Source organism: Ctenocephalides felis, unplaced genomic scaffold (genome assembly GCF_003426905.1).
Source record: "Ctenocephalides felis isolate EL2017-DRISC unplaced genomic scaffold, ASM342690v1 CF-g0.4_SCAFFOLD_01886, whole genome shotgun sequence".
NCBI lineage: Eukaryota > Metazoa > Arthropoda > Insecta > Siphonaptera > Pulicidae > Ctenocephalides > Ctenocephalides felis.
Genome location: NW_020538040.1, coordinates 38967912 through 38995027, shown reverse-complemented (window position 1 = coordinate 38995027; position 27116 = coordinate 38967912). Strand labels below are relative to the sequence as shown.

The following is a 27116-nucleotide window of genomic DNA, read 5'->3' as shown; positions in this document are numbered from 1 at the left end:
TTTACTATAGTTTTGGTTTAGAATATTTTACACATATTTTTTATTATATATTGTGTTTAATTGATTTGTTGTCCTTGAAAATGTGCTTTTTTACTCGTATTACAATGTACACTTTGCATATATACTAGTTTTTGTGCATTAGATGGCAAAACTTCGGTCATTGATGTAAAAGTTATCCCGACATCAATTGTAGAAAGATTCATATATTATTGATAAAAGCAGAGTATTCATTTATCAACTTACTGAGTAGTAATCACAATAAATCGAAAAATTTTGTATATCTTTATGTTTCAAAGGTTTCTGAACATTTTGACATACCTTTGAAAAAATTGAGAGTGTGTGTGTTTTTTGTATAGCGAAGGAAATGCCTTTATGCATCCCAGACTGGTGTTTTGTCTGGGTATGTCGGACTCAATACCGCCTTGGTATAATACCGACTAAAAACGCCGCTTTGCCCTCGCCTCTTGTTTCCAGGGAAACCGCCGTTAGGCATTACTTTGTGGGGGGAGGATCTAGAAGGTTAAAATTCTTACCTTGATTTACACTTAGTTTTTAATTGTGTGAAGCCCCATTTGCTCTACGTGTGTGTGTGTTCAAATTTTGTGAACGCAGATCAACCAATTGGCATAATTCAATTGACAAAATTGATTTGTATTGATGATGATTAGTTTTTCGCAAAGGCAGGTCCAGCGTTTTCTAAGATTCGCTGCATAAAGTGTTAAAAATGGTAATTCAGTTTTTGAGATAAGGGAGCGTCCGATTTAATGATTCAAAAAACATTTCATTTATATTGACGAAATGAAGAAATGATAAAACTTTTGGGAAGGCAGGTCTAGCGGTTTCGGAGATTCAATAAAAAATGAAAAAAAGCCATTTGGCGGACAAAAGTGATTATTAGACATATGCACATGAACTTATCTGATATTTTATAGAGATTTTAATAATATTTCTTTTGGTTCCGTACCAATGTTCATTCGTTAGACTGCGACTCGGCGCTTACGCGCTTCAATATTTATCACTACGCAGGTAACACAGCGCGATTGATTGAAAACAAGTTCAGAATTTCCAAAATATAGAGAAAAAATTCAAATTTTTCAAAAAAGTCATTTTTTTTCGAAAAATGTTAAGTTTTCAAAAGACTATTTTTTTCAAAGTTTTAAATATATTTGGATTCATTTTCTAAATTTCATCTTAAACTTTAATGTAGCCGATTCAGGTTACCTAAATCACTGTCCTATAAAATTATGTTGTTGTGTAATTGAGAAAAGTATTCATTATGCTAGCGTTTCGTAATGTTGAAAATGAATCAGTTCATATTCATCGTGCTGGCTACACACATTTCATTGTAACACGTGTCATAAAAGTGCATGTCGCAAATATTTTATCTAGATGTTTGTAATGTCATTATTGCGTTATCTTTGCAATGTTGCGCGATTTGTACATCCCTGTCCGCCGTATAAGATATTTCATGCTAGCTCATGGACATTGCGTCCTTGACATTCGAAACACTACCGCTAGAGCATACAAACATAGATTAGCATACATACAAAATGCTTCGAGTGATACGATTTGATAAGCAAGGCTATGGACGCGGAGTTTGATGATTTTTCCACGACCCACGACCTGTGCTGCCATAAAGGCCAAACACTTTTACGCAAGAACTTTCTAGCCTAAAACTTTTTCCTTATTTTTCATTTCTGTTTAGTGTTTCTTTAGAGGCGGTTGAACTTACTTGCTCTTTAAACTATGCCATAATGATGCAGTACTGTAGTACGTTTAGAATTGTAGTACTTAATCAACGTACACTGAATGTAAACAATTAGTTACTTTGAATTTATTTTGCAGGAAGTTTTATGTTTAAGAAACTATCAGCAATAATTATTTAAATAAATTATTTAATTTTGAAAACTAATGGTGCCTTAAGGCACCTATCAATTTTTGAGAATTATCCATTTTATGAGATTTTGTTAAATTTAGTTTTTTTTTTTGAAAATTTTGAAAATTTAAAAAATTTGAGACTTTGAAAAATATGAAGAAAATGTCAACCTTTCATTTCATGTCTTTAAACCCATTCAAGTCATTTGATACATACTGTCGAATTGTCGAGGACATATTTGTTTGAATTATATAAGTGAACTTTTGACAATATAAATCTTGCTTTAAAGTAAATTTTAATAGTTTGCTTTTTTTGAGAATTATCCATTTTTTGAGATTTTGTTAAAATTTAGATTTTTTTTTTAAATTTCAAACGTTTGAAAAATTTGAGACTTTTTGAAAAATATATAGAAAAATATCAACCTTTCATTTCATGTCTTTAAACCCATTCAAGTCATTTGATGCATACTCTCGAATTGTCGAGTACATATTTGTTTGAATTATATAAGTGAACTTTTAATAATATAAATCTTGCTTTAAAATAAGTTTTAATAGTTTGCTTTTTTTGAGAATTATCCATTTTTTGAGATTTTGTTAAAATTTAGATTTTTTTTTAAATTTCAAACGTTTGAAAAATTTGAGACTTTTTGAAAAATATATAGAAAAATATCAACCTTTCATTTCATGTCTTTAAACCCATTCAAGTCATTTGATGCATACTGTCGAAATGCCGAGAACATATTTGTTTGAATTATATAAGTGAACTTTCAACAATATAAATCTTGCTTTAAAATAAGTTTTAATAGTTTGCTTTTTTTGAGAATTATCCATTTTTTGAGATTTTGTTAAAATTTAGATTTTTTTTTGAAAATTTCAAACGTTTGAAAAATTTGAGACTTTTTGAAATATATAAAGAAAAATGGCAACCTTTTCTTTAAACCCATTCAAGTTATTTGATGCATACTGTCGAATTGTCGAGGACATATTTGTTTGAATTATATACTAAGTGAACTTTAAACATTAACAAATCTTGGTACGGAACCCAAAGAAATGGAAACAAAACTTGTGCTTATTATTAAAATCTCTAAAAATATCTGATAATTTGATGTGCTTATATTCAATAATTCAATTGAAGGATTTTTAACCGCGTAAAAGCACTTTTTTAAACTTTTTTTTGGATCTTCAAAACCAACGGATCTGCCTTCCCTAAAATTGAACCGAATCTTTATTACATCAATTCAAGTGAAATGTTTTTTTTTTCAATCATGCAAATCGAAAACTCTATTCTCTCATAAAATGCCATTTATTACACTTTTTGTCCTTTATTGCGGCTAGACCTGCCTATACCAAATCCTATCAATACGACCCCTCATTAATAGAAGTTGAATCCGTGCTCTCGAAATCGTCGACGAAAATTTGTATCTGCACATACGCACACACACATACATCATTTTTTTTTAAATTATAAGGTATGTCAAAATGTTCAGAAAACTCTACAACTTAATAATACAAAAATTTCATTTTCGATTTTTTGCGATTACTGTAACTTATCTCATTCTACGGGAAGTTAAAAAAATTTGTGACATGATTTTATAGCTAGATAGATTTGTATTGAAGTTAGTAAAGCCTTTAATGTTTTTTATGATGCTAGAAGTATAGTATGTATGCTCACCAATTTTAATATATTTCAATGTTTGTGTTAAATTGTCTATTTCAATCTTATTATTGGGTTTTATTATGATTTTAAGGCTGCCGATGCAAACCATATTTTCGCCATACTGAATTATTTAAACTATGAAAAAAATCTGTGACATTTTATAGTTATATAGATAGAATGGTTTTCATGAATTTCCAATATAGCGTATTTCACTCACAATTTTTCTATTATTATATTTTCCAATGTACGTGTTAAATTGTCTAATTTAATTTTATTATTTAGTTTTATTATGATTTTAAAGTTGCCGATGCCAGCCATCTTTCCGTTATACTGGATTACCTTCAAATAACTTATTCATTTTTTTATTTATGTTGTTGTGTACTCTCAAATACATAACGAACTAAACTCTTGATTTAAATAAATCAATAAATCTGGTTATCAAAGATACTGTAATATTTTATCAAATGCGTCATACACGATCATTTTTTTATAAATATTTTTTTTTTATATTTACGTTGTGGATTTTTTGCTAATGAATGTAATTAATTGACTGGATATCAGACCAAACTAATAAATATGTACTGATATTTTTCCATTTCTCAATTTCTCATTTTCAATTCTTCTCCATATTTTTCGCATTTTTTAAAAAAAAGAATCTGAATTTATTTTGAAAAATCTGATATATTCGAAACCTATGTGAAAAATAACAGTTGGAAATTGAGGTGATCCGTTTTTTGTTGAATATTAACTAAGCTTCATAACAAACCGTTCACATATTTTATTATGTGTATGAATTTTACAATATGTATATATATATATATATATATATATATATATATATGTATATGTAATTGTACTATGTATTTTAATGAATATACATCAATCTAAATGGACGAAAGATTTTATAAAAGTATAATTTTAACATATGATTGCCAACCGAGTTTTATATTTTTCATTTTACTAACTTATAACTATTATATACTACTAACGTATTCAAGATTTAACTTAATACTTGAAACTATCGTTAAAAATAAGCATAATAAAGTTTACATATACAGCTGTCTCCATCATTTTCGCTTTTTTTATTACTTTTCTTACAACTTGAAGCAAAGCAAAAGAGTCGTGTAATTCGGTGATATATGAGTGTCTCTATTATTATTAAAATATTAAATTTATCACTTTCATTTGCTAATACATTTTCTTGACTTCTGGCAAAAATAATTAAAATCGTATTATATATTTTTTCGAGTTGTCACAGTTGTACTTTTTGTATTAGATCTAGAATTCATAATATTTCCATATTAATTTTTAATTTTCCGTAGGGTGAGTTCTAGTAATCGCAAAAAATCGAAAATTAACATTTTTACTTATTTTAACATTTTAGGGGTTTCTGAACATTTTGGCATACATTATAAAAATTGATGTATGTGTGTGTAATATGTATGAATGTATGTATATTCAGAGATAATTTTTCATTCATGATTTTGAGAGCACAGATCAATCGATTCAGAATGATTAAAAACATTCGATTCCTATTGACTGGGAGACGTGCTGATTAGTTTTTGGCAAAGGCAGGTTCGGCCGTTTCGAAGGTATGATGCAAAAAGTGCAAAAAATGGCAAATTAGTTTTTGAGAGATCAGAGCGTCCGATTTGAATGTTTCAAAAAACATTTCACTTGTATTAATGAAATAAAGAATTAAGTTTTTGGGAAAGCAGGTTCAGCGGTTTCAGAGATCCAATAAAAATTATAGATGATCAATTGATAGATTCAATGGAACTTTGCTATAATAATCTAATGGAAAGTTCAATTCAATAATTTAATTAGTGAAGTTCAATTTGAAATAAACAAATATTTGTATTGTGTATATAATGTAGAGCAGGGATCGGGATACTTTTTTAATCATTAACCCCAAATTATTTTTGTTCAAATTGATATTATCCCATGGCGAAGAAAGATTATTCTCCAACGTAGCAAATAGAGTACATATCAATTAAAAATATATACTTTTATCCACCAAAAATTCCATTTTCACATTTGGGGTAATTAACCCCGGTTTACCGACCGCTGATGAAGAGAGTTGGTTGGACTTCTTGCAAGCTCTAGTGCAAGATGGTAATGTGAGTCATAGGCACATGTGGGAATAATCTCAATTTTTTTTGATAATTGAATACTTCATCCGAAGAAAAAAAATAGTTGGTACCTTACAAATTAATACATATCGCCGAATTAATATTAATTTTACTTCTAAAGTTGTTTTGAAAATGTAAAGTGCGAAGCACGCTTTATAGTTTCGCCTGTACACAATTTTAATTCAAGCAAGGCAAGCATTGGCGCGCATAGAGGCCGGCCGGCACATGCGAACGAATTTCCGCTGCAGAATACCCTCATGGGCAAATCTAATCGCGGCATTTATTGTCTTTTGAGATGAAATATCATGTGTGCGAACTCAGAGATCCATCAGCGTAATAAATAAAATAAACCTGCGGCGGCAAAAGAGACTTTACAGCTCGCCGCACACCGTTTACTCGGAAATGAAATTTTATAGTTGTTGAGAAGACGTGCTAGGGCGATAGGCTAGGAGCTCATAACGTTCATGTGTCATATTCAATGAAACAATGTCATTATATTGGTGATACTTCATTTAACGCCGCAATACAATTAGAATATACGTTATTACTAATTGAAACACTAATTGTCATGACTAGTGATGCATGATTGAGTAGTAATAATTTATGCCTCGTTAAATGAGCATCAGTTAAAGGGTCTTGAACAGAAATTTGTTCTCTATTTTATACATTTTAATTTTTATTCAATAATTGTTGTTTGTTATTTGATTTAGATTACATATAGGTTTTTCAGGTTTTGATCGGATTGTATTATAGTTTTACTCGAAAATTTAAATATTTATAAGATATAAAAAATAAAAGAACTGAGAAATTTATAGATTGTATGTAAAGTTTAGGAATATTAAAATAAAATGTTTGAAACATTATTTCAAACTAATTAGCAAAATTATAAATTTTACTACCATATATTTAATAATATAGTTTTAATCGAAAATTCGAAGATTTTAATAAAATAATTGGAAAATTTCATAGAAAACAATGAAAAATAAAATGTAAAAGTCAAGTAATAATATCCTAAATTTCAGAAATTTCATATAACGTTCAAAAATATTAATCCGCAAATATACTCTTGTCTAATATAATTTATGTAAATACTTTTTATTTTTACTTCTCGCTGCCATTAAAGTAGTATTTCCTCAAAATTACTCACATTGACTTACAATTTAAATACATATATGTATTTATAGATTTGTTTCAAATATATCATTTTTTTCGCAAAATACATGAAATAAGTATTAAATATTTAATATGAAATAATTATAAATATTTTTTCAATATTTACCTATTCAAACATAAAAATAAATTAAAACTTGGAAAGAAAATTGTATCGCTTGGAAATAAAAAGGAAGTCGAATTGTATCTCTATACAGTATATAGAGAAATATAAGGATTCTTACTTTATCCAGGGCTGATCTGCCCTTGAAAGAAATATCCATTAAGAAAAATTAAAAAAATATATAGTAAACAGTAAAAATATGTAATGGAAAAGTAAAAGTGTATGTAATATGTAAAAAATAAAAAGTAAACATGTATGTAAAAAAATATGTATATAAGAAAAAGTAAAAAAAAATACAAAAGGTAGAGACAAGTGCTGATGGAGCTACCGAAAGAACACTAACCGCCTACGTATTCTGCGTGGTCTTTTTTCGCAACAATAATTAATTTTTATACTTAAACCTCTTCTCCTAGGCCTATAATATTTTAAGGTTTTTGGTTTGACCATCAACTCTATCACCATGCGAAGTTTCATCAAAATCCCATAAGAGTAAACCTGAGGTTCTCCTTGTTAGACCAATGTCATTTACCATTTTGTACTTATCTTACTAGCTATCCAAACAAATAATAAAAATACTTTTGGTACGGCTTCTATTTACTCGCCGTTCCCAGAATGTTATTTTCATATTCCATAAATCTAATGAGTATTATATTTTAAATAGTGCTGATCTTCTTTAATAATAAACCATGTTTAATAAATAAAGTTAATGGATATGATTAATGTAACCTTGAACTTATCAGATTATAAGCATATAATTTATTTATATTTGGTATAGAAGTACTCATGCTACGCCTTTCACTTTATCATAGTATTATGTTTTTTTATGAATGTTGAAAAATATTATTATTGATAAATCATTGAAAATTGAAGCTGAAATTGAAAATATTTTAATAAGATCTTCTTTAATATGTTTATATATAATTATTGTCAATATAATTATGCATTCATATTTGTTGCGTTTGTTTGGCTAATTTCATATAAAAATAAGCATTGTGAATCCATTCGCTATATATTTAAATCCTATCCCTTCAGATTTTTTGCTAAAAAAATCTGAAATCTGACCTTTTTTCAACAATAATTTTTTCAGGAATAAACTGTTAATTTCAATTTTTGGTAACTCCAAATGTTACCTCAAAAACTTAAAGTAAGGGTCAAATATAAAAAAAGTGTCATTAAGAAATTCAACATGACTAGTACACATATCAGTGAGTGAGTTTATATTAGAAATGAAGGAGACGCATAAATGGTAACTTAATTAAGCATTACAATCAACTGGGAATAAATAAATATATCTTCTAAAATGATGAAAAAAGAGAAGCCTATGATGTCTGTGACGGCTTTGATTCAAGGAGCCGCTCAGAATCAAATATGGGGACGAGGATTATCTGGCCTTACAGGTATAAAATAGAAATATATTTGTCAATTCATGATCACCATATTTGAATAAACTATGGCGTTAGTTGAAAAGAAAATTTGAAATGTTCATTGCATCGAATGATACGATTGATCATCATCAATCATCAATCAACTTAACTCATGAAGAAATTTTAATAAAGTTTAATTTTTTCTCAAAAGCTTTAATGTGAGAAACTGATATCTCACTTAATGTGATTGTGAGTAAAATGCACTGAGTAGAATTAGTTCTTTTTAGATTTTTATTTTTTCACTCGATTTTTTTTTATTATGCAACTATCAAATATTACTAGTTTACAATCCTGATTAAATGCGCTAACTTTTGTTGAAACTTTCCAACACACATCAGTGCAATTTTTTGAGCTTTTTTGAGTTGAGCTTCTCAAAGTTGACTGATTCTGGAAATTTCAAATGTATAGTTCAACAAAAAGTTTTAACACTTGAAAACCATTGTCTTCTCGTTATTTTTATAATGTTTTTTTTTTAATTATATTATTTACGATGACGGATTCAAAGCTTGAATGAACAATGTTAATAAAAATTAATCACAATAACCGAAAAATAATCATGTTTTCACCAAAGCTCTAGGTTACACTTAAAAGCTCACAATTTTCAAACTAGATGAGATAAATTATTTTTATAATTTTTTCATGGTAGTTATGATCAATACTGGTACCTCGCTTCGGCCTGACGTTGAGTTCTGGGACACCCCGTATATATTTTAATATTTGTATGTGAATTTTAGTGTATAATGAAAATTTGTATTTTTTATTTGAAAAACAAATATAAGTATTTATTAATAGATCTATAAGATGCATCTTCTATATTTCGGTCTTGAACAACTATTTTCCCACCCAAGATGCTTTGTGCCCGATGCTTACTTTATATATATATAATATGCATCGAATATAACGATGTTTATAAATACATCTTTGTTTTCAATTTGATTATCCAGTGCAATCTTAGTCGAACAAGGCATTGAACTATAAATATGTAAAATTGGCATCTGCGTAGATTTTAACATGATTTGTGTACAAAGAACATATGGGCCGCCGAGAAACGCGCTAATCTATTTCGGTTACCAGCTGCAATTTTTCGCGTTCGCATCATTGCAAATAGTAGTTAAATTTGTCTTTCGTAGTAGTAAATGCATTCCACAGTAGTCGTACACCTTCTGAATTTTAATAGCTTTCGCAAAAAAACTATTTTAAAAATAAAAAAAAATGGTAAAATTGCAAACCGATATTATAATTTATTAAAACAATTTAATATGTTTCAATATTATTACTCTATTTCGATGTAGACTAATCTGTTTTTATTATTTGTTTTTCTATGTTTGATTCGGTGATTAGATCAGAGACTTCGACGATTCTAGAAGCAATTGCTCTTAGGATTTACGTTACATTTGTCGTTAGAATGGGTGGTACAAAATTTCATTAAAGAAAATGCTTTTTTATTGAATTAAATACAATAGTATATAAGTAATATTTTAATAATTTAAAAAATGCTTTACCTAATTTGCATCCTATGGTATTAATTGGTTGGAGCGAGGCACAAAGGTCCAATTTGACTTTGAGCAATTATATTGTGAAAACCAAACTAATTATGTCACAATAAATAACACATATCCAACAAGCAACTGTCTAACTATGTTCAGTAAAACACTCAGTTAATTTTCAAAATCAATATAAAAATTTGTCACTTGGTCCTTTTTGCCCCAGAGGCGGGGTAAAATGGGACCACTAGGGGGCAAACAAATCTAATATCTTATTTTTAATTTAAAATGGATTTTACGAAATGATAATTACATTATTCAACTAATGCAAAATATATAAATCATGGGTACATTTTTTACAGTATATAACGTTGATCTGGTCTTTCGTCAGAAATATTCGTCAGCGGACTTGGAATATCTATTTATTTAATTTATCTCTTGTAATTTTTTTTTAACTTAATTCACTTTTTTATTTACTATTTTTTATTGGTTATACCTTTGTCAGGGTAACGGTTCAGTTGGTCTTCTTTGCTCCACTGTGAGATTTGAGATAGAGGTTACTTGAAAAAAAAAGGTGAATCTTACTTAAAATTAACAATACATCTTATAAAACAATTAAATAACATACACTTTTTATGAAGGTCTCGTAAACTAAACAGCAGTGCTCACAATCAAAAAAACTAACAACGGAAGAAAATGCTTATGTCATGGATTTTCACACATTGCCGTTTATCTCCCGATAGCGTAGTTGTAAGAATAAAGGTGATGGCTGGTTATACATCTTTTTTCCTCTACTTCCAAATATTGTTGTTAAAAAATCTTGTTTTTAGGTATTGGTGATGGATGTTTTTCTTTGCGGACCTTATTGAAGGACTCTATTGACATTCTTTTTCTTTTTTAAATAAAAATATGTAATAATATTTGATCAGATTGCTCTATGATGTATTAATAAGATTTAGAAATATTTTAATTAATAGATACATATAGTTATGGAACACTTTTCAACAATGATCAGTAACACCGAGAGTTCGAATTGCCGAAGTAATTAGAATAAATGTGACACTATACTTAATTAATGGTTTTGTTGTTCTAATGTGACTGATGGAAGTATTAAAAATACCGGTCAAAGTTTTTTTTGTACAAAAATAAACATAAATGCAAACGTAAAAAATTGGCAACGAATTATTTTTGGCGCGATCTGTTTGAGAATTACAGTCCGCTAGTGTATTTATCAAAAGTATTTGTGTTTGTAAATATAATGAGTATTATATTAATTCCGTGTTATGTTTGTTCTGAAACATAAAATTAAAGTGACTTCATTAATTTACCAAAGCCGATGTTATATTCTCTTTGAATGAATATCGTTAATATATTCAGCGCCTACAACATTGGCTGAGGCGTTGGCGCATCTTCAGATTTTGTAAACATGTGGGCGTTTGGTAGAATAAGCGACCCAATTCAATCTTCAATACTTACTCAATGGACCTAATTATTGTTAATTATATAGTATTAGCATATGTACGTTTAATGAATGGAATCTTCTGATACATGGAAATATTTCATACAAATACAATTAATCTTGGAAGAACAAAACGATTTTCATTACAATGATGGAAAATTAGTTTTGTTTAAAACCAATTGAACGTCCTTCATCTTATATGTCTTGAAATTACTACAGATCTTAATTATCTTTTGAGCATACTTTCAAATGAATTATGATTTTCATTTTAAAAAATTGTTTGCGTAATGTAAGTTAATTTTATTTAATAAAGTTTATAAATATAAAAGTACTAACATGTGCATTGTTTGAAATTACATAGCTTAATGTATTTATTTGGAAAACTATTTGCTGATAGTGTTCACAATAATATTCCATTTTTAATTATGTTTTAACTTTTTTATGAAATATTTAATTTCCAAAATGTTTTGTAAAATTAGTTGAGCCTATAACAATTTTCCTGCTTAACACATCAGTGAAAGATAATTTATAATATTTCTTGCAATGAAAATGTTGAAATGAAATGAAACTAAAATTTATATCAGATATTAAACATTTATAAACGTATCTCTTGCTTGTTGTCTCTTAAATCATCTTGAATACTACGAGTAAATCATGTTTAATTTATAAATAAGTATTCAATTTTCAAATGCTGCGTTCTTCTTTGGCACCTCATATTTTCCTTGTTGAAAATAAAACCCTGTAACTTTTTTTTGTTTGGATTGTCTCGATGTGTTTCCAAATTAGGCAAGTTTCCTACCAGCTACATAAGACTTTTGTTTTGGTATTTCAAACAAACTAACTTATACACACATAATATTTAGTTTTGATCATAAAACGTGGAGTTCCCATCTTATATACATATTTTCATAATAGACTAAGAATTCATAATATACATTTTGTAGTGTTGTATTATGACAGTAAAACAATGAAAATGTTATTGTAGACATCAGGAAATTATAGTTTAATGTTTATAATTTTATATAAATGCAGAAGAAATAAATTTCGTTCAATTTTTCTTTTTTAAAACCGTGTGAGATCGAAAACATGTAAAACCAATTCCGTGTTATACCGGGAATAGATCTGTATTTGGAAAACTTTTAGCAGTATTAACTATAACATTTTATTTATAATTATGTGTTATTTTTCTTGAATAGTGATTCATCAACCATTTATTTTTAAAACGTGATTTTTTTTATTTTTGTTATTTTTTATGATAATGGCATGTACGGTATATGTATATTTTGTATTTTAGTACTTCATGAAATAGATGAGTGTTTATATTTACAATAAATTGCTCAATATTTTGAATTATTGTGTTTTTTTCCACACTTGAGAAAAATTCGCCTTTTTGTTAGGTTTGAGTCATTGTATTCCCAAATTAGGCAAATTTTCTACCAGCTCTTCAGATTATCGCTGGCCTATTCCTTTGATTTGAAATTTGCAAGCCGTAATAAGAGCTTTAAGCTTCTTCGCCATCAAGCTCTCTCGAACTCAAAAAATCTCAAGGGCTTTTGGAAAAGCTAAAGCGGACGTACATCACAGTATTACTTGCTAAATATAAACAATGTAATTAAAACGATAATTACGTTGCCAAAATAATGTATCAGTAATCAATGAAAACCTTCAGAAGCTTTGCACGTGTCTCAACGCTATGTATTTGAATTTCCTAATTTAAATTGAATGTGAAGTCTATGGAAAAATGGTAATTTTAGGCAAAATAAAGTAATTTATTTTATGTATCATGATTAGCATTAAGAAGCACAATAATTATTATATGTCATAAATAATATAATACAGTAGTATTATTAGGTAGAGCGGTTCTTAAAGGTCCACGGGTAAAAAGGTCCACCATCGATATTCCAGAAACAAGTAAAGTTAGGAATTTAACAACAATATTTGAAAGTAGGAGCAATTATGTATAACCAGTCATCACCTGGATTTTTACGGCGAAGCTATCGGGAGACAAACGACAATGTTTGAAAATCCATAACAAAAGTATTTTCTTTCGTTGTTAGTTTTTTTCGGTCGTGAGCACTATTGTTTAGTTTATGAGGTCTTAATATAATTTTTAAGTATACTTTATTTAATTGTTTTATAAGATGAGTTGTTATTTATAATTTAAATTCTATTTTTTCTATATAAGCTTTATGACAACATGTGGGTGAGGTAAAAAGGACCAACAGAACTTTCATTCTGGCAAAGGTGTAAACAATCAAAAAATAGTAAACGAAAAAGTGAATTAAGTTAAACATTTATCAAGGTATAAATTAAATAAATAGTTATTTCAACTATGCTGATGGATATTTTGAACCAAATACCAGATCAAGGTTATATACAGTTTCATCTTTGTAAAAAATGTACTTCTGAAATTTATATTTTGCATTGGTTGAATAATGTAGCTTCTGTTTCGTCAAATCCCTTTGAAATTAAAAATAAGGTATTGGATCTGTTTACCCCATGGCTGTTTGTTTTTACCCCGCCTATGGGGTAAAATGGGCAGATGACAATTTTTTGAAAAATAGCTAAAAAACAGAATTTTATAATAAGGAGCTAACTGATAACTAGGTAAAGAAATAACTTGTTCGATACGTGTTGTGTGTTGTTTATTGTGATGTGGTTCATTTGGTTCATTTGGATTAGCCAAAGTCAAATTGGACCTTTGTGCCCCGCCCTACTCTATATAAAATTGCATATATATCAAATTAACACTTTTGAATGTTTAACGTTTTAATTAAATAAAGAATTAATTTTCTTATGATTTGATTAGAATAATTACAATCCTGTTCTATATTCAAACGGTCTACGGATCACGCTGCAGCACGCAATGGCAAACGCACGTGTAATATTTTACGTATAATAAAAAAAAGTATAAATTATATAACAAAATATTTTACGGCAGCGCTATTTTTTATTGCTAGTTCCTGTGTTATAACATAGCAAATCGCTAAAAATATGCAAGGCTAACATGTACATCAGTTAATTAGCGTTCGAGTTGAGTCGGCCGCTATACTGGATGGAGACTACTATTCATTTAAATATTAACTGTCATGATTTTTCTTTCACTTTACAGACGAGCACGAAATAAACAACTCTGTTTATAAAAGTCCGTCGCCAAAAAATTGTCGAATTAACTTCTCTTTTATGTCAATGAGAGGTTATTTGCGAATAGGTATGCAAACAGCCTATATTTAGAAGTGTGCTTAGCAATAAATGTTAGGAGACATGCAATATTATATTCCTTTGATATTATTATGCCTGTTGTTCGTTTTGAAATCTTCATATTTATTGCGCGCTTTGATCGTAAATTTTCAGACAGTATTTGAGAATACAACATACGACCAGTTTAATTTAGATATATAAGAAATATTGTTTTCTATGAAACTGTTTCTCAATCTGTTTGGGATATATTGCGCAAAAATATGCAGTCTTATAGAGAACAAAAACAAAATTAAATAAAATTCTCAATTTTAGAAAACAATTGTGAAAACGTATCGAATTGTCGAGCTTTTTGCATGCAATTAGTTTCATTGCAACTTACTATTTGAAGTCTGTAATTTCTATATATTTGTTCAAATCGTTTTCGTTTACAAAATATCAGATTATTTTACAATTAGTGAGGAAAGTATCTTATATTACCAAACTACAATTTGGGAGCTCGTATGATAATACTGCAATTTTTTTTCTTGATATTTTTTCTTTGATGGAGATACTCCCATACGTTGAATATGATATGATATGAGTATACTGATTTTGAAAACCTTGAAGTCTTTCGATGTAAATGACAATTAGTCCATTGTAACTAATAGTTTAAGATGTTTTAAGGAATTAATGGTCAAGACGTACTCCCTAAGATATTATAGACCTATAGAAAGGTTTAATTATAAAAAAACTAATTTTGCTAAATTATGATGGTAATGGTTAAGGGTTACTCATAACTAGACGCTTTTACGATATCAAAACATGTCAGTTTTTTTCATAATGAAGTTTTTATATTTTTTTCTATCTTTTAGTTTTTTTTCTCACTAAATCTTATTGGCCTCGCTTACATGGAGCATTTCGCCACCTACAAAATTTCATTTTTTATATTCTTTATTATTTTTTGTTTCATTAAAATTAAAATTATTGCATAGAAAGATAAGTAAGTATGTTTCTTGTTTTTGTTATTATATGTTATTTTAACCCTTTTCACTCGCGAATTCCGAGATTTATATGAATTTTGCTGACGAAGCTGCGGCATCTGAGTGGAAAGGGTTAATTTTACTAATTCTGCTTTCTTCTGTATCTACCTTTATCTTCTTCATTTTTTTCACTAATGCTATTGCGTCTTTTTCTAATTATGTCGAAATTTTTACACACATCTTCGTTTAAAATGTTGTTTAAATGTTTTTTCCACGCATCTTCGATGATTACATACTTTATATACAATGTTATTCAATTAAAATTATATATTATCATATACAAACTCGTTATTACAATTGATTATTTTATTACAATATTATTATTAGGAAATGCCAGGAATCGAACCAACTATCTGAGCAGTATAGAAGTTAATATTGAATATTTTAGTTATTTATACGAAACCCGAATATGTAGGAAAAATTATGGAAATATATATGTACAATCCGATAATTTGCTGTGCATATTCCAAATAATCTTTTTGTCCAAAATGGCAATTTATTGCTTTTTTTGTTTCATATATCAGTAACCGCAGAATTTTTCTTTACCAAAATATAGAGAACAATTTGTTTGAAAGTTATTTCAGCAAGCTGAGATTCAAACGATTTTTATCGATTGTTGTTTATAGAAAATATTTTATTAACTTCCTGTAGGTAAAGTTATAGTAATCGCAAAAAAATAAAAAAAACATTTTTTTAACGTTTCCATGGTTACTGAACATTTTGGCATACCTTAAAAAATTGATGTATGTGTTTGTGTGTGGATACAATTTTTTTCTTCGTTTCTTGTTTCTTTTTTGTGTATATTTTCCTGGTTCGAATTACTGAGTTGTGACACACATTTAGTGTCGAAATATGCAAATTTAATATTTATAATTTTTTATTTTTGGCTGCTAATATTTTGCAGAATATGTTTCAATGTCAAATAAAAAATATATACACACACATATATCTTTATATACTATGATCACAAATTAGCATGAACTGCGGTGCAATCAATTTGCAATTATTTCATCCGTTTGGCAATTAAATAGTATTTTTTTATTAAATGATTTGTTTTCGCCATACAACTAGACGCCATAGTCTATTTTATATTCCTAATATGATCTTAAATTCGTTGCTGATTAAATTCTCTTATTGTTGTGTGCGGTGTGAACGCGTTGCCGGTTTGGGAACCCAGTTATGTGGGAATTCGAATTGTTTGTATGGACGCGTGTATGTGTTTATGTGCGCGAAGTCCAGACGATACGTACAAGGTCACGAGAATATAAAAAACATGGAACAATAAATAGTGAAAACGAGAATTATAATGTATAGGTATATCGTAGGTATATTTTGTCTATATTTCACATCATTTAATCTAAACCTTAAGCATTTCTTATGCAATTTACATTATCTAAGGTTCAAAATTTACAAAAATTACAAAGTAAACATATAGCATATTTTTCAATCGAATTTTAGCACGTGTCAGTCATATGTGTCTGACGCTAAGTTTTACATGGCCATGTCGGACATATTTCATGGCTTCCGAGAAAAGAAGTTTGATATAGGGCCGTCTGTCAGACATAAAAAATAGTGTTTTTCCAGTACAAGGTCATGGTAATATTAAAACAAAAAATGAAAAGTGAAAACGAGACATAGGTATATCGTAGGTATATTTTATCTATATTTTACATACAATTAACATTATCTAAGGGTCATAAATTAAAAAATAAACATATACCATTTTCTCTCATAAAATGGTAGCACGTGTCAGTCAAATGTGTCTGAAGCTAAGAAGTTTCACAAAGCCATGTAAGCATTTTTTTGGCTTTTGAGAAAAGTTTTATATTTGGCCATGTCTGTCATATATGTGTGGCATCAAAAATAGTGCTTTCCCAGTACAAGGTCATGGTAATATTAAAACAAAAAATTAAAAGTGAAAACGAGAATTATAATCTATTGGTATAAAGAAGGTATGATTTGTCTATATATTTTTTTCTCTATTTTCTTTAACAAATTTTATGTAATTAGCATTATTTAAGGGTCAAAAATTAAAAAAAAAAACATATCATTGTTTTCAATTAAATTTTAGGATTTGTTTGCCATGTCAGACATATGTCTGACATACGCGAATTGGCAGAAAGGTCTAAAAACTTCTTGGCTATAGAGAAAAGTCTTAATATTGGGCCATATCAGTCATATATGTTTGACATAAAAATTAATGTTTTCTCAGGAGATTTAGCATTTTTTATACATTTTTTTTTACTAAATTATGTAATAATTTACAATGGCTGATGGTAAAATTTTTCTCATGTGGCGATTAACGTATTAAACTAAAGCTAATTATTTTTTATGAGCTATTTAAAATCTTTATTATTTTTGTCAAAATACTCATCAGCAATCATTTTTATATTGATAATAAATTTGCACATTACATTACATTATGAACAAATTTAAACATCAAAAACAAATTTGCACACATTTTATTGCAAAAAAATTGTTTTTAACGACATGTAAAGTGTTGGTGTATAATCAATCGTGCAGGTAAATATTTCTGTTTTTTTTCTTAATTCTCATTTAAGAAAAAAATCTAGCTATCATTTTAATATTTTATAATATGATCCACTTTTTATTATTTTATTTTTATTATTTATTTATTTAATTTTTATAATTTTTTTATTATATTTTCTATAATTTCAGCTCTTTCATAATTTTATTAATTTTATTACAACCCACTAATTTTTATTTTTCTTAAGTATATTGTTTCGGTTTGCTTATTTCTAATCAAGATCATGTTTCTTGATATATGTTTTGAAGATGGAACGTACTTAGTTCCGAAACGTCGACAATAAATAAAAATCTTTTTAAGAAGCATTGGATTCATTGTTTGAAGCTCTACGCAATATTTACAAATCTAAGGCTTAACCATTTATTTGGAGTTCTTCTTAGACATCGCTCTCAAATATTGTCAATTTAACTCATAGGAATCTTTATTTATTTCTGATTGCTGAATAAAACAGAGCTTTAAAAAAAGTCTAATATATAAAAATATTATCTCTGTTTTTCAACAACTCAACTTTTAATTTTATAGAATCAATCACCGTAAATTTAACACAATAATATAATTGTAAATCAACTAAATATGTAATAGTAAGCATATATATTTTTCTACTCTGCCCTTTCGGTGGCAGGTCCATGGCATGAAAATGACAATTTGGCACAAGTCTTCAATCATCTGTAATCTTCAATATCAGTCGATCAATAGAACAACTGACGGGTTCTATTTTTTCTAGATGGCATCGTTTAGCAACCACTTTTTTTTTAATTTGGGTTCGATACAGTTTTTATTTTGTTTTATAACCATATGAAATAGCATTTTTCACATTCATTTGTCTATCAATTTTATCTACTCCATTCTTATCCAATACCACATTAGCACAGACCTCCAAATGTTTCTTGTACAATTCTACGTCAATCATTATAATAATAACACAACAATTCTAAAACTTGAATGGCAAGACTATTTTTTGGATGATATCATAATGACAGTATGTCTACGTATTTATTTGTTTATGCTAATTCTGAGTTATAGATTTTTATCGATTTTTAAATATGCCACAATCATCATCATCTTCAACCCTATGATTTATGTTGCCATACTAGTTTTTTGAGGTTACCACAATGTAGACGGAATATAGCAAAGACATTTGTAAGTCGTTTTGAACAGAATCACCTGGTATAATTATGTCCCAGTAATGAATAAAAATTATGAAAAATTAACGAAAACAGTATGAAACTTATATGAAAACATTTTTATTTGTTAAATTCATTTAATTGATATTTTAGTCCATTTTTAGTACACTCACTAAATATTATTTAATGAATTCTACAGGAAGCTTTTGAGATTTAAAATAATTCACATGTAAATTAATATTTTCAATAATAGATGGAATATATTCATAAATTAATTTTACTCTTTGTATTTGTCTCTATATAGTGTGTAACAATAATCATTAATTCTTCAAATGTGCACATTATACAAACAATTTAACAATAAATTATATAGTTTTTTATAATAATTGGATGGTTAAGTATCTGTTTATTTCATATTTTTTAAAAGGTCATTTATAGGGTATTTATAGCATAAGAAAATGCAGAATGCAGCCGTTTTTATATACTTCTGGATTTTCGACATCATAATTGGCACAAGAAAGTGGGTGCGTTTTTAGCGACCGAAATAACCCACATTTTTTATATTTATAGTTTCTTAGAAAATGGGACGGTACATTATATTCGAAGATAAATGAAAAACAAAAACAAAGCGTCGACTTTATTGTAGACGTTTGTAATCGTTTCTTGTTACTCAATAGAGTCTCAAATTCTCAAGAATGCCACATTTTGATATTATGTGTATAATTATAATTTGAGTCACTAAAAAGCTCTGGTTTTGCCAAAGTAAGCAAATAAATTAAAGTGAAAATTTGGCACATTCATTTTCTTATTCTAATGATCTAAACATGTCAAAGTTGAACGACTTGGTTTTCAAATGAGAATTTATAATTGAAACTGGACTTTTAAAGATTATTATTAATATACTATTAACTTTTTGTAGAATGAATAATTTAGTAAAAAAATAAATTCAGCTCAAGTATTTTAACAATGGGTCGGTCCTTATATAAGGATTTTCATTTTTTTTTATTTAGAATTTTCTGGCAGTTTTTATTTTTTTTGGAAATAGAACTGCAACCATTGCTCGTAAAAGTTTCTCATTTTCTGACGATTGTCCATTATCAATAATAAAATCCAGCACGTTCAAATAAAGAATTTTTTTAACAAATTAGGAAATATCATCGATGTTATTGGACGCCTTTAACTGCATTTTTTTGTCAATCAATACCTTATTAGTTTTATGATACAAAATTTTTGAGGATGATACAATTTACAGAAATATAAATCTCAATACAGGAATATAAATCTAAATAATAAACATAATGTTAAATAAATAAAATTATAAAACTTTTAATTAGACATAATTCAAATGCGGCATCCAAAAGAAACTTTATAACTTTTGAAAAGCTATACTTTAAAAAGAGATAATTTAAAAAGCGGATTGATCATTACATTCAAATTCTAATAAGTGATATGCGCATCAATCAAGAGTATTTATTCTATTTTTAAAAAATACCTTAAATCTTTTCTGAAGTAAAGATATGACGTACATAAATAAATATAATAAATATTCACTAATCGTAAGATTAATGTGAAATTAGAGGTTCATATATGCATATCAAACACCACAACTCGGAAGCTATATGTCAAGGACACAATTAGCATGTAGCATTCCTTCGCAATATTTTGCATACTAATACTAGACTCGATCGATAAGATATAAAATTGCAAATTTAGTTGGTTTTTGGAGTCTTGGAGAAAAATATACTTCCAAATAAATCACTCCTTTAATGTAGATATTTTTTTATTTTCGTTTTTTTTTTGCATATTAACTATATTACAAGTTAGATAATTTTATTATAACTAATTAGATTCAAATATTTCTATCGACATTTGGATAACATTCACTGCTGCGCACGCATATGTTGCGTGAGATCGTTGTCAATAGCCAGGCGTCGAACGCAACAGGTGCGTTCGCCTTTCTTGCATTTTAGAGTAGTATTTATAATAAAATAAAATGTTTGAATTGAAATTTTGTACCTTGATTATCTCAAACAGAAATAGTCGTATTTATTCTGTTTTTTGTAATTTATCCTGTATATACATTTTTTTATTTTCCAACTAACATTGTCCAGAAATGATTTTAATTTTATTTTACGAATTGAAAAGTATAGCACAGGGAAAGTATAAGCAATACTAGGTTGGCAGTGAATGTGTTAAACAGTATGTAGTCAACAAACAGTTATGATGATAGATTATTGTTGTTTAAAAAATACCTAATAGGTCTTATTATTTTCCCATTTTTTATTTTTTTTATTATTGCACATCCTGTGCATATGTTTAAATGCATACACTAATTATAAAATTACCTTACAAAGTTTTGTAAAAGTTATTATTTTATTCATATTATAAAATTATTTATATGTTATAGTGAAAATGCAACGATTGTTAATGATCAATTAAATCAATTTCTGGGTTGAAATCATATAAACTTGGTTATTTTAAAATGTTACATCAGATGTATTTTTTTTTTACTGAATTGCTTTTTTATATATATTTTAATGATTTTCAATTTAATTACAAATTTACTGCGATGTTTTGGAATATATTGCTTCAAAATATATCTTTATCCGCACATTACTCATGCTGTGGTTAACGTACCCGTATGCATATATAATTATGGTAATCAGTCGTTCCGGGTTCGACTTAGATTTTCGAAGTTTTAATGAAACGTGAATTTGTTAATCATATAGTTAGTTGTTGTTATGCAACATGTTTTTAAATTTAGCTGGTTTTCATTACATTTAGCCACAGTATTAACTTGAAGTAAATAATAAGATTGAAATTTTCACTTCCAACTAGTTTTTAACTATTGTGGACAGATACAAGAACATATGGAGCCCTGTGTAATTTTATTAAATCTAGTAACATTAAATTATAATTATTGCATAATAATTGTGATCCAGAATGGCTAGTGTACTTATATACAAAGTCAATAAAAAAAACTTGCTTTTTGTTCTAAAAACACTTGCTTTCTGTTCTGATGGCTTCAATTATTAGTTACAATTTTATTTTTCAAGGGTAGGGCGAGACACAAAGGTCCAATTTGACTTTCAGTAATTATATTGTCTAAACCAAATCGACTACATGACAACACATAAGCATGTATCAAACAAACAACTATCGAACTCTGTTCAGTAAAGTTCCCAGTTAACTCCTAATTTTAGAAATATGTTTTTTTTTTACTAATTTTCTAAAATTTTCTACATGTCCTTTTTTGCCCCCATAGGCTAGGTAAAAAGCGACAGTCTGAGGGCAAACAGATCCAACCTCTGTTTTTTAATTTTAAAGAGATAAGAGCTACATTATTTAATTTATTTATTTAATTTAATTTAATTTATTTACATTATTTAACTTATTTATTTAATTTATTTATGGAAACTTTCTCTACAGAGATTTTATTGAATATATCCTGGATTTTGTATTTTGAAAGAAACATTCATCATCAGAGTTGGAATAACTATTAATTTAAATCATCGCGTTTAAAATTGTTTTTTTTATCTTAATTTACTGTTTTATTTACTATTTCTCATCATTTACACCTTTGCTAAAATTTGTCATCTGTCTCTTTTTGCTTCATAGGCTGGGTAAAAAGGGACAGTCCAGGGGCAAACAGATCTAATCTCTTTTTTCAATTTTAAAGAGATGTTTTGAAATAAGAGCTGCATTATTTAACCAATGTAAAATATAAATTTTATGGAATTTTTTTTACAAAGATTTCATTGTGTATAACCTTGATCTTGTATTTCAAAAGAAATATTTATTAGCAGAGGTAGAATAATATTCTTTTTTATCTTAATTCACTGTTTGCCAATGTAAAGGTTTAGTTTATGCTTTTTCTCCACATTTAAGCTTTTATAGAGTTTATATAAAACTGTTGAATTTAATTTATAAATAACAATACATCTTATAAATCAATTCAATAATGTATATCTAAAAATTATGCTCAGATATCATAGACCAAATACAAGAGCTCAAAACCAAAAAAACTAACAACGAAAAAAAAAATCTTTTGCTGTAAATATTGATCCTTTTCTGTTTATCTCCTGATAGCGACGTCTTAAGACTTCAGGTGATGGCTGGTTACACATCTTTTGCCTTCAACTTTAAAACATTGTCATTAAAAAAATGTATACTTTGCTTACAGATGCCTTTAACAACCGCTCTACCTTACAACATAATATTTCACTTGTTATAATCTATAACAAACTGTATTATTATACTTTTCAATGATTTGTCGTCTTGCATTGTTTAGAATCCCTACAAAGAAGACTTTGTAGATTTTTGAGGGTGTTGACAAAAAAATTCTTTTGTAGCATTTTTATTGCTAATTGAATGTTCTGTAACAATTAGAAGCCTTGTGTTGCCAAAAATAAAAAAACACACGGTTCCTTACCATGATTTCATAACGTTTACAACAATACGAAGGGACTTACAGGATCTTTATTTAGAGACATCAATTATGAAGTCAAAAAGTGCTGTTTTTTTAATTAATTGAAAGTAAACAAATTTTTATTTTTTAATGGAAAGATTCCAATGTCCAATGTGTTGGCGATGTGTTTCGACTACCAAATCCGTCTGGTTGGAAATTAACGAATTCGTCTACATGGATCGAGAGTTAACGCTGTCATTTTCATTTATTTGCTCGCACAGACTTGTTGTTTTACGTAATCCTTTTTGATCGCAGTCGGACGTCTCAAAAGCGTCCTTGAATCACAATGTCAATGTTTGTGATCTGAACGGTTATGCAACGAGGGCTGGGAAATTATATATTTCTAGTCAGTACCCTATTCAGGAACCCTTCTAGACAAAATATGCCATTCAGCTTTTTTTATATTGGGACACCAATCAGAACTATGTGCTCTATAAGCTTTTGTGATCTACATTCCTTAACCTGGTGTTTCCAGAATGTAACCCCGCGGTTGACAAGTCTCTGAATTTTATTATATATTACATATACTTCTAATAGCGATGCTAATATATGTTGAACGAATGCTCCGAAAGACTTCATTTTGTAGCACTATGGTTCATGCAATATTTATTGATTCTTCAGTATAAATTTTCTTCTTTTGTATAAATATTTATTAGTTCTATATAACTAAGTTGTGTTGCAGAAATAAGATAACCACAAATGTTTCCAATGTAAGATTGGAAAACTTTTTAACTCAGTAGTTTTTTTTAAAATTCAACCCAATATAGAGTATAAAGAAATATATTTGATACATTTTTATTATTAGAATTTGATTAGATGACTCAACTTTCTATGGACCAAATTTTTGTTTCACATCCAAAAAATTAGGGGATCAAAACGTTAGTAATTATAAGCATATACATATATGCAATTGAAGAACAAATTCTTTTGGTGTTCATGAATCATGTGAAGTCAAGTCACAATAGTGTATTCTGTTCGCTTCTGCACATGAAAATGTTATTTCAGGTTGAAAACTTTAGCAATGGTCATAAATGTTGATTTAGTTGGTCTTTATAACGTTACAGAATTTAAATTTATGTATCATCTCACGAAAAAATATGACTTTTTTGTAAAATTCTGAAAGAATTGGAAGTTTGAAGTTATGCGACCCACAGAGGGTTAGTGCAGGAAAGCCGGAGAAGGGCTATTTTTACTTGGAAACCTACTTTGGAGTGAAAAACAATATCTCTACTGCTTGACATCAGGATGTTCAAGGTGTAGGTATCGAATCTGAAACGTTGTGATTGGAAGGCCAGTGGTTTAACCACTAAGCCAACTTTTACGTTATATGAAATCAACCACACTTATAAACAATAATTTTGTGAACCGTGTTATAGCTATAGCTATACGGTGCTATAGCTATAACACGGTTCACATTAATAAGGTATAATACGTTTTTGATAGAATGAAACAAACTTTAGGCGTATTGAGCCAACTGTTTAAATTTTTATGAGGCATGTTTATGGCATGCTATAGAAAAGATTTTTTAATGCTTTTTTTATCATTTTCTTTGCGATTGACCATGATGCAATTTTATATATTCAGATCCTATTTGAAAAGATACTTATACTCTGCACATTTTTACTCAACAATATATATGTTTTAATTACTTTAGGAAATGAACATTGTATTGTATTTTAGCAATGTGCTTGTTTATGGTATTTGGAAAAATTTTTACATATAGCACATACATCTCATTAAAATATCATTTCAATAAACGTGCACTGCCGATTGAGATTCATCTTTGGGAACTCTTGGTAAAAAATGATTTTATAAAATTTATTCTGCATTTGTTTCATAAAAATGGGTAACAGATTATGTAGTTGGCATATATAAAGTATGGTAACTACACTATGTGAAATATAGGTTTTCGTAGTAATAATGTGCTGCAATAATCTTTGGTTTCGGGTTCGATGTCCTCCCGGCCAGCTTGATATTAAACAGTAGTGACATTATATTTTTACTTAAAGTATATCAAGTGAAAATAAACTTTCAGTGCATTACTGCATTATATGTCCAGAACACTGTAAAAAATAACTCTGATACAATCTAATTAGAAAGAGTATGATCAACCACTGAGTTGAATTCTAGAAAACATAGATTAAAGAATGTACTTTACGAAAGCTCATAAAACACATAGTTCTGGTTTATAAAATGGAATGAAAAGCTGTGTTCCAAAGTTTGCAAGGTATAATTTGGCAAAACAAACTAAGTCCAAGGTTAGAAACTAAAACAATTTTAGTTGTATGTGTCAAATACCCTGTCACATAAAAGTGACTATTTATTACTACAAATATAAGAATCCATTTTATTACATATGGACTACTTGATTTTGTTACTGAAGTTTTGATACACCATAACAATAATAAATCAACCTTATTTATTTACATTTTTAAATTGAATTACCTTGAAATATTTTGATCACGTTTTGAAAATAAAAATCAATTTTAGATTTTTTTTTAAAGTTTCAACTTGAAATGCGAAAGATTGAGCAGTTAAAATCATTTCTTTAAAGTAAAGATGTGCAGCTTTTAAAAATATTAATTGTCAAATCATCTTTGCCTAATAATTAAAAATACAAAAGCATTGTTATAAAAATAAACAAATAAATAGTAAAATAAAATAAATAAATGAATAAATAGGAAGTTTCTCTTTATATTTCGAAACTGCGATATTAATAAATTTGTTGATCATAACAATGTTATAACTATTGTGTTCTTCAATTCATTATTTACAAAAATAGACTTATACTGTTTCTTTATATATGACCTATACATTTTCAGTTCTTTTTCGACACAAAATTATATCATTTTTGCAACTGAATATTCCAAGAAGTTTTACTGTTAAATTTGATCCGAAACTTTAATAGTGTTCGAGATATTTATCGCAAATAAATTTTGTACCTTTTTACTACCCTTTAGGAGATATTGCGTGTTAGAAAACTTAGATTTTATATAGTAAGCTATTTTTATACAATAATCAAGAAAATAAATCTACTTAACCGTTTGCGTTTTTTCCTCAAAAGCCACAGGCTATAAAATATTGTTGAAACTTTTCATGCCGGTATAATTTGTCATCAATTTTTTCTGTCGAATTTTACATTTTTCTACAAAAACTAATATTAAAATTTCTTCATATTAGTCCCAAATTATTATGAAAACACATTTTGCACTATACCCAAGTGGGACAAAAATGTAGCTTTTTCCCTAATATCTTCAGCCATTAATTTTGCGATTTGACAGAACAGAACAAATTATAATTAAGCCTATTTTTAATAATTAATACGATATTGCTAATCAGTTTTTATCGGCTATTTTAAATTTTTTTATGCAATTTTGATGGAATTAAAATATATTTATAAGATAATAATTAAGAAAAATAGAAATTGGTGGATTTTTCTTAAGTATATTGTA

General features: G+C 27.9%; 1 protein-coding gene across 2 annotated transcripts in view; it reads left to right on the top strand.

Annotated features, from left to right (window-relative positions):
- The window catches only part of LOC113378145 (protein ultraspiracle homolog), a 152768-nt gene that overhangs the window by 68661 nt on the left and 56991 nt on the right, over window positions 1-27116 (top strand). The window contains exon 1 of one of the 2 annotated variants that reach the window (XM_026618670.1): window positions 8121-8334. The exons of the other annotated variant lie outside the window; for it this stretch is intronic. Within the exon in view, the coding sequence (XP_026474455.1) occupies window positions 8238-8334 (97 nt within the window). The 5' untranslated portion in view covers window positions 8121-8237. Of the gene's footprint in view, window positions 1-8120; window positions 8335-27116 lie in introns of those variants that run through there. 2 annotated transcript variants of the gene reach the window in all.